Genomic DNA, 14,940 nt, shown 5'->3' with positions numbered 1-14,940 from the left:
GCAGAAAGGACAACTCAGTGACAGCATTGCTTGCCACCAAACGTGTGATAAGCAGCCTTTCAACAGAAGCAGTATTGGGTTTTACATGGAAAGGAAACCGCACTGAAAATCTCAGTGTATGGTTTCAGCCAAAGCATTATCTGTACATGCAATAATTCATTTGCTCAACAGACAGCAAAATAAAGAGATGATTCATTCAGCCTTCTCTAGCTGAGAATTTTGTAAAATTTCAGATTTTTACATTATGCTCATTTCAAGTGGCCATTGTCTCACACGTCTTGATTACCTTTCCTCAGAGAGTATATTGCAGCCTGTTGAGCTTGAGCCACAGCAAAAGACTGAATTGGTGTGGTCAGAACAGCAACCAAAGTTTGCAGTGAAGCTGGTTTTAAAACTAAAGCTGTTTTTAAAGCTGCAATTTCCAAATCTACTACAAGTCAAGAACACTTGAAACACTACTAAGTACCAGAAAGCAATATTCCTCTGGCAGTTATACCAACTCTAAGCCTAGAGTCTTCTACAGGTCTCTGCTGCTATTCACACACTCAGGCCCAATTCTGCACTCCTTTGTTCAAGCACCAGTCCAAGGGAGTGAAAGCTGGTCGGAGAAAAACGTGTGGCATCAGATCTTGTGATATGGTAAAAAAATTACACTTTCTATGAAAGGAACCTTGTTTTCAAACACATTCCACAAGGTGAGCAGCTCTTTCAGTCCTTCTGCATGTAAGATGAGGGGTTTATTTTTTTTCCCTGAGAGTGGGGCTCACAGCCCCGACACTGCTTGCACCATCTTCTCCGCACGCATCACTGAGAGAGGAGGGAAATCCTTCTCTTACTGAAACAGCTACTCATTGAATAGTTCTTCATTATCTAAGAGATAGCCAGGAAATATTTAATAAATATATTACCCATTGCATCAAAATAAATATAATTTATAAAACATTCATTGTCTTTTGCTCATCATCATCATCATCATACAGTGTATATTAATGTCCCCAGTACAGATGAGATTTACAAACGTTTGCCTGAATTCTTCCCCTTAATGCATTTTCCCACTTACAATAATCATTGCATAAAATGCATAAAAACATAACGCAGCTTTATGCCACTGGCATATACGAAAGACAAAACTAAAGATCTTGTGAATACAAAAAGTCTTCAGACAGGAGGAATGGCTTTAGGTACGTCTTCAAGTGGCACTTGCTCCAATTCAACTGTGCAGCATTTTAGAACTAGAGCCAATGTTTACTTGAGAACTCAGAGTTACTTAATCAAATAATAGAACATATAAAAAGCAAGCTGACTTTTTGGAAAAAAAAAAGTTTAATAATACAATAATAGTTGTAGTATCGTCCAGTAACGGTGTATTGTAAAAATGTTCTGAATATTAATTTACCTCAGATAACTTTAGAGTTGTAAATACTTGCATTATAGTGAGGTAGACAGTAAAAAAAAATCTTTTCTCCATTATTAGCACAGAATTTAAATCTTGTAATAATATCTTAAGGAAATGATAATGTTAAGTAAGGATGAAATATTTGATTAATGCTTAATTCTGTACAACTCAAATATAAACTTTAAAAAATATTAGAAATTATAACATTTCGAGTGCATATCATGTTTTGTACATTAAAAAAGAAATGCATGTTGTTCATCTCCATTTTGCACTTTTCAGTCTGTTTAAATAAACAAATATTTACAACTTTTATATGAACAACAGTGCATCCAAAGCAAAATGTGCATTTTAAATTAATGCTCCTGGTCGAGTCTTTTTATCAGCATTTTATATTATTATTCTATTCTCTTTTTAATTTTTTTCCACGAGTTTGTAGCTCTGCAAAACCAGATAAGCCAACAATTCTAGAAATCAGTGGGGAAAATCCTGAAACTATGAACATAATAGTTACATTAAAAAAGGGCTAGGCATACTTCGAAGTGCACTTCCCTCAGGTGAAGCCACAGCTGACACCAAGGGTGGGAAAGAAACAGAAATCTTACACAGAACGCCTTTTCCAGCACAACATTTTCGTATAATACTGCTGCAAGTTGCAAAAGCTGCCGAGTCAGAACTACCCAGAGACCTGGCAATGGCATCCTTGCACTGTTCGTGAGATCCGAAGGAGTTTTCTTTCCAATCCACCCCGGTTGTCCTTTCTGTAACACTTCGCTTTTCACAGTTTTTCTTTGCTGTCTTAAAATGAAACCTAGCTGGTAATTACAATCTTAAGCAATTCTTTTTTTTTTCTTTTCTCTATTTTTTTCCCTTTAGGGGGTGGGGGCCGTAGGCTATTTCTGGCTGGTAAGCTTGCAGGAATGTGAAAGAGAGAGGGCAGAAATGAAACAGCCCTCTTCAGAGCAACTTCAGAGAGAGGGATCAGTCTGCTCCCTCTCCCTCCCCCGACTCTTTTTGTACTTGGTAAATTGCCTTCACCTTTAGAGGGAGGAGGATAGATCGCCAGATAAACCCCGGGGGGAGGAGACGGGAGCGGGGAAGGGACCGGGCGGGGGCCTCGCCGCCTGCCCGGCCCGCACACCCTTCCCCGCCGCCACCGCGGGCACCGGCACCGGGCCCCGCCCGCCCTCGGCCGGTCCCTCCGCCCCAGCCGCGCTCGGGCGGGCGCGGGGCGACGGCCCCGCTCGCCTTTGCCGGCGCTCCTCCGCCAGACGCAGACCCGGCTGCCGCCGAGGGGCGTCCCGCCTGCTACCTGCAGCCGCAGGACTCCACCACCATGTCCTCGTACTGCTTATACACCACGTTGTTGCCGGCGTCGATGTAGAGGATGCTGATGGGAGTCAGTTTGGTGGGGACACAGCAGCTGGGCGGCGTGGAGCCGGGGTCCATGGAGTTCATGAGGGTCTGGATGATGGCGTGGTTTGTGGGCTCCAGGTGGGAGCGCAGCGGGAAGTCGCAGACCCCCTCGCAGTGGTGGGCCTCGTACTCCAGTGGGGCGATGATCCAGTCGTCCCAGCCCAGCTCCTTGAAGTTGACGTGCAGCGGCTTCTTGCTGCAGCGCAGACGGGACTTCTTGCCGTGCCGCTTGCCGTGCCGGCTGGCGAAGGCGGCGCGGCGCTGGCGCCGGGGCGGCGGGCGGCGGGCAGCGGGCGGCGGCGGCGGAGCGCCCAGCTCGGCGCGCAGCTCCCCGAGGAGGCTCCGCCGCCGGGCGCGGGTGAAGACCACCAGCAGCGCCCGCTCCTGCGGCGGCCGGGGCCGCCGCCCGAAGCCCAGGCCTCGCAGGTCCAGCCAGCGCCGCGGCCCGCGGTCCGCAGAGGCCCGCAGTTCCAGGCACAGCCGCTTCCAGGGCCGCTGCTCCCGCAGGCCCTGCCGCACGTCGAACACCTCCCAGCCGGCGGCCGAGGCCGCCCGCGGGTCCAGGGCGCGGGAGTCCAGGGGCCGCGGCGAGAGGCAGGCGGAGAGCTGCACATGCAGCGGGGCGGTGGGCGGCGGGCGGCCGCGGGGGGGCCGGCGGAACAGGCGCAGCTCGGCCCCCACGAGCTCCTCCGTCTCCGAGAGGGTCGACACATCAAACACATACTGCTGCCGCCTCAAGGGAGCGGGCGAGAGATCGTCTGCGAGATAAAAATAATTACAGTCAGTTGCGCTCGAGGGGGATCTGCCGAGAGGTCTCTGAGGCGGCGAAGGGCGACCAGCATCGCCGGCGTGCCCGGCCGGGGCCGCTCCTGCCCGCCTCACCCCCGCCTCACCCCCGCCCCCAGCCGGACCGGGACCAGGGGAGGGCGGGGAGAGGAGGAGAAGGAGAAGGAATATGGAAGGACCCGCACCAGACAGGAAACCACTCTCCAGCACCAGAGGCACACCCTACTCCACGCACATCCTCTGCCTATCAGTCCCACCAGCAGTGTGAGACTGGCAACATTTGTGTGCCCATGTGCATTACGCAGATACATGCATATACATATATATGTATCTATTCTCCTCTAAGAGGAAAACCTGGACTTCTTTTTTGACACATCGGTGTACAAAATGCAGCGCGGAAAGCAAACCAGATTCCCTTGAGCTGCTTTCCAATAAAATGTTTACAACCCAGCAAATACAAAAATTCCCAAAGCCCCTGTGTTTCCCCAGAAGCTAGTAAAGCTTGTGTAGATTTCTATAGTAAAAATGTCATTGGAGCCTCTGTTCAGCAGCCCCTCGCCGCTTTTCCAAACTCAGCTCGCTCCAGGCATAAAAACAGATACTAAAGAAATATACACCCGCCTGTTATTTATCGATATCAGAGGTCATTGCCATTCCTAATCAGTGTGCTTCACAACCTCGGCTCTACCTGACAGGTCTGGGGGAACCTCTTGCGGGGCATGAGGGACAAGGGGATGATTTATGCAAACCAACATCTTCAGACGCGCCACGGCGATGTAAAAATCAATCCGGATTAACGTGCAGTTAATCAGTGCGGATTAGCATACTCGACAGTCGCCCTGCGTCGCTGCGTGTTCCCCTAGACGTCAGCAGGGAGATGGAACGTGGACTGCAGCAGGGAGAGCGGGAATTGCTGGGGAAAAGACCTGCCCCGCAGCCAGGCCATGAGACTCTGGCAGAGCCTGCCTGCCTGCCTGCCGAGCGCGTCGCCCCCACCCCGCCGCCCCCCCACCCCGCCGCCCGCCCGGCCCGGCATCCCAGGATCCATTCAGAAGCTGGGCACTCGCCGGGCCCTGCACACCTGCCCTCCCCCCAGAGCCAGGCGGCCGGAGCACGGCCGCGCCCCCCGCCTCGCCCTGCGTGGCGCAGGGGGTCAGCGGGAGAGGGAGTTCGCGGGCCGGAGACTCCCCGCCTCCACGGGGCTTGCGCGGCGGCGGGAGCGGTGGGCAGATCGGTCAGGCCCTTCAGGCATCCCGGGGAATTTGAACCCAGGCCTTCCGCATCCCTGCCGCCGCCTCCCCCTTCAGGCTTAGCTGTTTCCTCGCGGCGGGGCTGCTCCTTACGCAGCGAGGGGGCGAAAGGCCGCCCGGCCGGCCGCGCATCCTGCTCGGGGGAGGGCGGGAGGAGACTGCAAAAAACACGCACCGAGCCCAAAAAATGTCGTCATAGTCCGTGTGACGACAACAGCTGCTCTATCAAGCTGCTGAAAATACAACTGAAATTCATCGGCAGCTGCCTAGAGGCGCTGGACGGTCTCGTCAGCGCTGCAAGTACGGAGCAGGATTTGATTCATTGTGAATTTGAGGCGGGAGGGGGGAATAGTTCCCCCCTTCACAGGCTTGGACCGTCGGGGCCGGGGGTTGAGGTGCACTTGGGTTGCGGGAGGAGGATCTGGCAGCTTGGATCTCTGGGACCATTGCCCCTTCCTTCAAGGGGGTCCTTGGCAGGATTGGGGGCTTCAGATAGAAGGGGATGTGCATCCCTCGGGTAAGAAAGCGCAGGTTCTCTTCCTGCTTCTCCTCCTCCTCCCCGTCTTTGGTTTTTTTCTGCGTCCAGCATCTGTCAGATGCCCGGACACTCGAGAAGGCACAGACGGATCTCCTGGCCCTGTCGAACTGCCTCAGACCTTCCTTCATGGGCTCCAGCGACCGTTGAGGAAACCAGATCAGCGCCTTTTGCTGCCCCTAACCCTGGTTTTGCGGTGTGGGCAGAGCCGGGCCTGGGCATAGATCTGCTTTTAGTTGCTCTTTTTGCTTAGGGAATGAAAAGGGGGATGTCATGCTTCGTTTCAAAGGGAGATGATCGCTCTCTTTTGTACTCCTTGCGATGGGGTGGAGGTGAGGAGAGTGCTGCCTGCAGCCCGCTGTCCCTCCGGACACTCCCGTGTCCTACTCTTGGCCAGTGTCACCGTCCTGGGGTCCCCCGCATCCCTGCCGGGGTGAAGGAGCAGAGCAGCACTGCCCGGCAGACCGAGCTTTCAAGGAAAGGGCGGCCCTTTCCCGGGGGATGTGGGACACGGAGGTGACAGCACCCACCCTGTCCCATTCCCAAGGAAACCTCACGCAGGTGACCGGCCACGGCGCGGGGAATCGTCCCATTGGGGGTGACATCCAAGCATGCGTGTTAGACGGGAGAGAAGTGGGGAGAGGCTGAATTCCCCGCGTATCCTCGATGCTGAAAACGGGTTTTAAAGGGTCTGCAGACCCCTGTCATACGGCAGTGCTGGGGGGAAGCTAGCACTGCCGGTGTCAAAACGCTTGCTGAGGGTGTGCACTCCCCAGCAGCATCCTTTGAAACTCCAGTTTGGCAGGGGTTGAAGGCATTGCAAGGCTGCTCCGGCTCGCTCGGTAGCATGGCACGCTGGGGACACGGCCGAATAGCAGAGAAATGTGCCCCCGGTGAAGCGGGTTTCGGCAGCAACGACTCCGTGCTGGAGAAGTCCCACTGGCTTATGCAGCTGCCGGCTCCCGCACCTCTCTCCGAAAGGGGCAGAGCTGCCGGTTATTTCAAATGAGCAGCTTTGAATCCGATCAGATAAACGCTATTTATTCACTCTTGTAACCTAATAATTCCAGATGAATACATAATCCTAAAACAGTACTGGCTCGCTCCCAGGGCAGTCAAGGGGGTGGGAAGAGCAGCGGAGGGCGGGGAGGGAAAGCGCGACCTCCAGAGCCTCCACAAAACCGGGAGAGACGGGTCTAGGTTGGGGACCCTTTGTTCCAGCGAAGATGCCGTTTTCTCAGCACACAAAGAGTGGCAGCAGAGACGGCGTGGGGACACGCTGGTTGTCCTTCTTTCTCCCTGTGAGGAGTGCACACGGATCGGGGCTGGTTCTCTTCAATATTCCTTTAAACCCAAGGAGCGGCTGAGGTGTAATCCGGGGTTTCTAACAGCCAGCTCGAGATTTGCTTTTTTCTTAGGCCAGTTGAGGCTGTCATTAGCGCTATTCCCGTTACTGAAATACTTGGTGAGAGCAGCAAAGTCATCTCACGTCCATCCGGGCTGGGGAAAGCCACACTGCAGAAAATGCACCAGAGAGGTGTGTTTATATTTGTAACGTTAATGTAGATGAATGTTAGTTCCGCAGTACTTAATAGTTCTATTTCGACTCTCCATAGTTCATTTTTTTCGGGCGAAAATAAAATATTGGGAGCGGGAAGGAGGGTCAGAAGGAGGAACTAGGTCTATCTGGAATTTAAGGATGTATCAGTGGCGGGGGGAAGAGAGCAGCCCTACACCGTTCTGCCTTTCCCGAAGCGCCCAGGCAGCGGCGTGCCCGGTGCTCCCGCGGGCGGGCCGGGCCGGGCCGGGCCGGGGGGGCTGCCCCGGGTCCTCGCCCACCGTCTCCCACGCTTTTCTCCGCGGTACGGTGGCTGCGGTTTTAGCATCTCCAAGGTTAAATGAACGACTGGGCTGGGACGTTTCCCTCAGCTCCCTATGTGAAACCGCTCTCGCTTCCTGGGTCGCTTTCTCGCCGCAGCCTGGGCTTTGAGGCGAGACGGGGGTTAGCGAAGGCTACACAAAGTTTGCCTTTTCATGGCAGATCAGGTACTGGGCTCCCAGCCAATTCATCAGGGCTCAGATCTTAACTTTACATCACTGCAAATTATACCCAAACCACATTCAAGAAGAATTTTCCCATTCCCAAATTCTCTTTCAAGCCATATTTAAACTCGCAAACCAAAAGCACATTTGCAGTTTAAAGACACTTTGCAGGCACTCACACAACAATAATCTGGAAATTAAAACATAAATTGTCCCTAATTGCGAAGGTCTGCCCACACGTTGTCTGCAGAGTCGCAAGGCTGACAGGTATTTCTTTCGGAGCATTACCCAAGCTGTGGAAACAAGGGGCTGACTCTCCATGTGTGGTATTTCTTCGGGTTTCAATTCCGCATCTCCCAGCGCCTGTCTCGCCGTGGTTTTCTATTACACCGAGTGATTAGATTTAAATGTATCGTTCGCTTCGCTATCGAGTAACCGAGAAAGACCACACCTTCCTCGGACGAATTCCCAATCCTGCCAAAACCCCAGCTCGCTGATGGAGGGCTGTTTCCTTTTGGTTTGTTTTGTTTTCGTTTATTCTCCTCGGAGCGCGGAGGCACCTGGCTGTGATGTACCTTTGATCACCGCTGTACTGTACCTGTTCCCGGAAGGCTGCCTGCCCTCGCCCCACTGCCCCGCTCGTCGCCGCCTCTCCGCTTCCCACGAGAGACACTCGACCCTCAGGCGCAGAGGGACCGTCACAACACCCTCGGGACATCCCGCTGGGCTCCGGCCCCCTCGGCTGTTGGCATCGTCCCACGAGATGCGCGGAGGCGGCGAGGAGCTTCCTTGAGGGTTTCTACCTGCTGTAACAGACCTTAAGCGAGGACCCTTCCCTTTCCCCGTTTGCGGTGGTTACGCTACCCTAGATATTTCGATGGAGGAGAAATAATTCCTCCAGAATTATTCGGGTTGAGAAAATCGGAGTAAATATTCCCAGCGCTCGGAGCTAAGAAATGGAGCAAGGGAGCGCTTTGGAGTATATTTCTGAGCGATATATGTGGAAGCGCCGGGATACAGCAACAGAGCATACAGATCTGGCTACAACTAGCAAGAACTGAAACGTCCCCTTTCGCTCATAAATCAGACTTCAGGCACGGGAGGACTCGCAAACTCAGTTCCAGCCTACCCTGAAATCGCAAGGAAAGGAGGATTTCTACGATCGGCTGGTTTGGGGTTTTTTTCTACTACGAAGCGAGGATGTAAATGAGGGGAGCGAGGCGCCCCGCTGCCGTGCCCGGCGCCGGGTGACCCCGGCCTGCGTCGGTTTTCCTCCCCGCGGGCCGCTCGCCTCCCGGCTGGGGCCAGCCCAGCTGCGGCACGGCACCTCCCCGCGGGCGGCGGAAACTACACAGCTCCGAGGCGGAGAGCTCGACCTTCCGTCCCCCCCAATCCCCTCCCCGCCCCTAAAAAATCAAACGCGACGCCTCAGCAAGTTCCGCAGGAGGGTTTCTGGATTTTAAAAATATTAAAAAAATAAATCAGGACCGGGTCCGAAATGAGCCACCGGAATGGTGGCTTGACAGGCGTTAACTACTCGTTCCCGTTAGCAGAGCGGCTCCGCGGCCGCGCACCGCCCCGCCGACGTACTTGAGCCGCGGGGCTCCCGGGGCCGGTGTGCGCTGCTCCCCTGCATCGCCCTCCCCGTCCCGCGGCGCTGCCTGTGCGAGCTCCCGCGCCTTCGCAAGGACAACAAACAAACGAAAGGTAAATAAAAAAATACCCCCCCGCCGACAGCCCCGATTTTCACCGGGAAGAGGCGAGCGGTGCCGCCGCGGTTGCTGAGGGGACGCTGCGCTCCGCTCCCTCCTGCAGCTGCTGCAGCGCGGGGGGTAAAACATCGACCCCCGGAACACCCCTCCGGCGCAGGCAGCGCGGAGCCGCCGCCCGCTTCTCGCTGTCCCCGTGCCGCCGGCTCCGCGGACGCCGGGGCCGGGCCGGGCCGCCCGCTCCTTCCCCGGGCGCACGGCGGGGATGAGGAGCGGCTGCCGCGCTCCGGCCGTCTGGTCTGCATTAGTGTTTTTATAAGGGTCTCAAACAAATCGAATACAAGGTCACCAAATAATTAACAGTTGTGAATTCCCTCCTTCCCCATTAAAATACTTCCCTGCTTATTTTTCATTTTCCTTCTGCCAACGACAACATTGCCTGGGCAAAGGCGCTGCAGAGATTACACTACATTGCAGCTTTCGGTCCACCCAGAAACCCGCTGTTTTGCATAACTACGTTGCACTAGATGAACTTCAAGTGGGATTTACACTCTTTTCTTCTCCCACATGCACAGCCGGGCCATTTCCAGTTTCTCTGCACACAGGATCCCCCTTTTGTCCTGCCCCTCTACTCACCCCCCTCCCGACCTTCCTGGCAAGAGCAAAATAACGACGGTCGGACCCCTGCCCATCCAAATCAGCTGCCCTCCTAACTGGAACGCGAAACTGCACAAAGAAAACGGGGAGGGAAAAAGGAGACGATCTCGACCTATTTCGACTTCCCCGTCCCTTAGGCGCGGAGCTGAACATTTCGCATGCGGCCGCGGTCCCGTGTCTGCGGGCAGCTCTGCAGACACAAAAGGGAGAGGCGAGGGGCACCCGCGGCAGCCGGCCCTTGTGGCTCTCCCTTCCCACGGGAGATCCCTTCGAAAATCGCGCTCCCTCGCACCCCGGCTATTTCCTTTTTGTTTTCGGTTTGTTCCGAATCGTGCCGCGTTTCTTGCTAGCCATGGAATTGCTTGTTTATAGCTCCCTTCTAGAGCTCCCTCCCGCTCTATCCTTTTTTTTTTTCCCCTGCCTGGTGGAGTCCTTGCAGCTCCTAATTGTCCTGCCTTACTGTGGAGCTCCAATGCTGGGGGTCCTGAGGCCAGTGAGAGCACCATCTGCGTTTTAATGAGTTACTTCATGTGCCAACAGTAATTTTCCTACATTCAGCTAGGTCCTGTCTGATCTTGCGACCGTAACAAGGGGGAGCGAGTGGGGGGCGGGAGGGGGTGGAGAGGGGAGAATCGCAAACCCTTTCCCCCCTTTCTGCGCTCTTTTTTTACCGATGGGGAAAAAATTATATATATATTGTACAGTAGTGTGGCTTCACTCCTTCTCGAGCTACCCTGAAAACGATCTTATTAGCTTCAAGCGGGAAGGGAAGAAACAAGAGGCGAAGGGAAGCATTTGTCAGTGTCCACACCGAAGCCTCGGAGTACGGTGGGACGGGCGGGCTTGGGACTGCTGCGGCCGAGCTGCCTGTCCCTCCGGACCCTCTCACGGACACGCAGGCACAGCAGCCCACGTCGTAAGGGAAGGGTATTTCTCGGCAGGACTAAAAGTTGTCTCACGCTTCTCTCCGGGCTGCTGTCCCCCCTAAATGCTGCCATGAAGGATGGCGTGCGGCAGGTGGGACAACCACCGTCGTCTCCCCTGGGAGCTGCTGCTTAGGTAAAGAGCAGCTCATCTAATTGGGTCAATTTGGGCGGCTATATTGTCTGCAAATGAATTGACAGAAACTCTGATCCCCTTCCCCGTTTTCCCTGAGCAAAGACTGTTCACCATCAGCACAACTCCAGCTCGCCAATTAACTGGGCTAGGAGCCCACGGGGAGGTGGGCAGTAAAATAGCTACCACTTCAGAGGAACGGAAGCTCTCTTGAAGTTTTTTGGTGATGTGCCATTGGCTGGTCCGCTTCATTATGGGAGACTAGACAATATTTGATATGTTATGACATGAACACTCAATTAGATCACTGAGTTGAAATACTCCAATCAGTGGCTTGATGCTAAGCAACCCTCAGAAGGTCCAGCAGAAGGTCACAGCCTGTGACACATCAAATCAAAATCAACGGGGAAAAGTGAGGCTTTTCCTTAATCAAACCAGGACTTCTGTTAGCAAATCACTTCCCCTGGAGTAGAATCTCACATGCAGCGAGATGAGCTAAATTTGTTAAATTAACTGTCTTTCTTCTGGTTATCAAGAATAAGATGATCTCGAGCACGGCTCCATTTCCTGCGGCTCGCAGACTTAGCATCCCGTTTCCTCTCCGCCAGGAAGAGCGGGCCAGCTCCTTTCTGACGGCTGAATTTTCGAAACCTTATTTCTAGAAGGCGAGTTCTCTTCCCCCCCACCCCCGCTTTCAACAGCGACGAAGAAAACAACCCCCATAAGGCGAAGGCAGATAGGAAAACCCGTGTCTCGTCTCCCCTCGGAAACGTCTGCGCTCTTCCGACCGTGAGGAGCACACAATGTGGGCGCTTCCACGCACCCTCCCGAGCCCAGAGTGGCTCGACGGGCACTGGGACGGGAGGCGAACTGCCCCGCCGAGCTCCTTCCGCGGCTAAGAACCCCCCCGAGCCGGGGATAGCGATGGGGCAAGGGGCTGTGGGATAGCCGTGGGTGCCGTGGGCGGGGAGAGGCTTCCGGCTCGGGGAGGCGGAGAAGGGGATCGGTTTGGGTTCGGTTCGGTTTGGGGGGCGATCGGCTCCTGTAGCTCCAGGGAGCTGCTCAGTTTTCCTGGCACTGCGTTTTGCCCTAAAACGGCTGGGACGCGGGGGAAGGGGGGCGAGCTGCCCCGGCAGCGGCGGGACGGCGCTGCCAGCCGCCGGCAGGTACACGAGGGCCCCGGGGGGCGCGGACGGAGGGGAGGGTCTTCAGAGCTGGGAGAGGGGGAGGAACAAAAGCACAACCTTCATTAAGAACCTGTTAATTAGTCTGTTCTTAATGGCTCACAACCAGAATAACGAAAAAAAGAAAAAAAGGGGGAAAATGGAGACGTTTTTTATGGAAGGGAAATTTTACTCTGGATCGGCGAGAAACCTGCACCCGCTGCCCCGAGTACGAGCGTCCCGGCCAGAGCTGCAGGTCATGGAGGGGTCCTGGGAGCCCCGCGGCACCGATGCTGCCCGGGGAGAGCGGGGGCAAGGCGTGGGGCCCGGCTGGCCCCGGCGCCACGTCCGCCTCCCTCCTCCGGGGAGGCAGCCGAAGGCCCGGGAGAGCGGCCTCGGCTGCTAGTCCCAGACCGGGGGTGGGTGACAACCAGCCCCGTACACACCAGGCTCAAAGGGTGCGGCCCCGGAGCAGATGTCAAGTTCGGCCGCCCCCCCACTAAGCCGCGAGGCCGCAGCGGAGCCGGCCGGTCCCAGCCCCAGCGCGCTCGGATGGGGCCGGGGCTCTTCCAGGTAACCCCGATAACGCGACCCGAGGCGAGGGCAGCTTCAGGCAGCAGATATTTGCCCTCGGTCAGTTTGAACTTTCTTTCTGCCGTGCAGCCGCGGCGATAAGAGCGACCCTTTCTCCGGCGGATGGAAAGAAACCAGAAGAGTGATACTAATTTTCTTTTTTTTTTCATGACTGAATTTACGCCCAAAGTGCGCCTGCGAAGCTGGGACGTGTTTCCCACCACTTCGTGACGATTCGGGGAGGAACACGCGTGTTTCTCACAAGCAGTGCTTACGGCTGCCACGGCGCCGTTTGCTTTAAAATAAAACAACGCGTCCCCCAATTCACCGAAAAATCTGCACTTTTCTGCAATACCGGGGCGGAGAACAGCACCGGTGACCGCTGCAGAGCGCTCCCCGACTCCCCCAGCACCAGGCCCCGCAAGAAGGGGCGCCTGCAGCCCCAGCGGGACGGCGAGGGACGTGGAGGGGGCCAGAACTTACCTCGTCCCCTGTCTACAAAACTAGAGATGGTGTTGGCGGACTTGGACGACTGAAAAAAGCTGGCGTTGATGCCCAGTTTTTCCGCGATGGAGTAAGTCCTGAACAGAGACAACATGTACTCGTGGGGTTCTGCCCGTGGGAGCGCCCGGCCCATGGCGTGTCCCCCTTGCCGCGGGCGGTTCTCTCGTGGAGACCGCGGCACCCTGCGGCTGCGACCACCTTTGGAGGAGGCGGCGAGCTCCGAGGCGGCGGGGAGGGAAGCCGGGAGGCAGCAAGGTAAATCCCAGAGGAGACTGGCGAACAAGGCGGCGGAGAGTAGGGCCCGGCGTGCATTCATAGCGAGAGGCGGCGGCGGTGGGAAGGGAGAGGGAGGGCGGCCCGACGGGCGGCTCCGGCGGCCCACGGAGCGGCGCGGGGACTGCGCGACGGCGTGGCGCGGAGCGGGGACTGCACCCGGCCGGGCTCGGCCCGCAGCAGCCCGCCCCGCCCCGTGGGTACCGCCCCGCCGCGGACCGCCCTGTGGGGGCACCCAGCCCGCCCCCGCGGGGCGGTCCGCGGCGGGGCGGGACACCCCTTGGTCGAGTGCTTGGGGGTCCCTATGCTTTCTCCTTACTGTAGACGCCACCCGGGAAGTGGACACGAAGGCTGGGGAGAGATGCTGTACATCTTGCTGCCACCCCTCGGGTACCGCTTCTCATCAATCTGCCGATGGTTTCATCTGTTCAGGTGCCTCGCAGGTGCTTCAGTTTTGGGTGTGGGCAGACTCGTGTGATGTTAATGACTTTATTTGAGGCTCTCTGTATTCCCCTGCCTGTGCCCAGGAACTTGGAACAAAGCAGTGGGCTTTCAAGAAAGAGAATTTTGTGGAGAGTGTCTCACCTTGGGATATGCCAGGGCCCATCTAGAGAGCAGCCTTGAGGCAGGCCCTGCCACCCATCAGAGAAGGAAGGGAAAGCATAGGAAGTGCCAGAGACCATTCTCCTTGTCTCAAAATCTGCAAAATATGCCAAAGAGGGGACCAGTCTGAGAGGAGCACAGTGCCAGCCTGGGGCCTGGGAAAAGGCAGTGCTGGGGGGCACTACTGGGGCAGGCAGCACTGTCAAGATAATCAGGGCAGCCTGGGGCAGGCAGAAAGACTCCTCAAAGCAGGGCACAGATTTGCCTTGCACTGATCATGAAGAAGACAGCAGTGAAGCAGAAGTACGAGTATTCAAATATTCACCCACCCCTTTTCATTTGGCTTTTCAGAGGTGCATCCTGCAGCATAAGACTGGTGTCACCTCTCTAATGGTTTCACCCAAGCACCTGTTCACGGTTCAAAACCATGGTAACACACTTGCGTTACCCTATCTGTCCTGATCACTATTTACTTTCTCTTCACCTTCTCATCCTCCTGCCTGAACCATGGCAGTGCTGCTGCAGGCAGCCACAAACCACCCTCCTCTGCTTCCCAGTGTGGCTTTTCTTTGCCCTATGCCAAGCTTCCCTCCTCTCCTCTCCTGATCTCCCATTTTCTAGTTCTTCCTACCTCTCCTATCTGCCCCAGCTCTGCCACTGGTGGATTTTCCTCTCATTACAGCAAGAAGTCATGTGCATTTAGCCGTGAAAGCTTGGTCCATAGTAAATAAAAGGAATCTGGCTTTCACCCCACATTGAATCTGAGATTCCTGACCATGCTCCTCCATCAGGTGCTGTTCTTCATACGTTGGACATTCTTGTCTTTTTCTTCCCTGTTCTCTTTTTCCACCAAGAGAGAGAAATTCATACCTGGACTTTTGGCACCACTCCCAGTGCAACACAGCATCAGTGAGATCAGGCAGACCCTGACAGGGCATATGGAGCAGGTATCTAGCTTGGCAGGTCCCAGCTTGCCTGT

The 14,940-nt window shown here is 55.5% G+C and overlaps 1 protein-coding gene across 1 annotated transcript; it reads right to left on the bottom strand.

Annotated features, from left to right (window-relative positions):
• Nucleotides 1-928: 928 nt before the first annotated feature.
• GDF6 (growth differentiation factor 6) lies at nucleotides 929-14,047 on the bottom strand. The gene is made up of 2 exons (XM_064648276.1): nucleotides 13,065-14,047; nucleotides 929-3,567 (listed from the first exon to the last, which is right to left on the bottom strand). The coding sequence occupies exons 1-2, from the start codon at nucleotides 13,399-13,401 to the stop codon at nucleotides 2,702-2,704; spliced, it is 1,203 nt and encodes a 400-aa protein (XP_064504346.1). The 5' UTR covers nucleotides 13,402-14,047; the 3' UTR covers nucleotides 929-2,701.
• Nucleotides 14,048-14,940: the final 893 nt, after the last annotated feature.

The sequence above is a fragment of the Pseudopipra pipra genome, chromosome 1 (assembly GCF_036250125.1).
Source record: "Pseudopipra pipra isolate bDixPip1 chromosome 1, bDixPip1.hap1, whole genome shotgun sequence".
NCBI lineage: Eukaryota > Metazoa > Chordata > Aves > Passeriformes > Pipridae > Pseudopipra > Pseudopipra pipra.
Note: the sequence above shows the minus strand (reverse complement) of the source record. Positions and strands in the feature narration are given on the sequence as shown.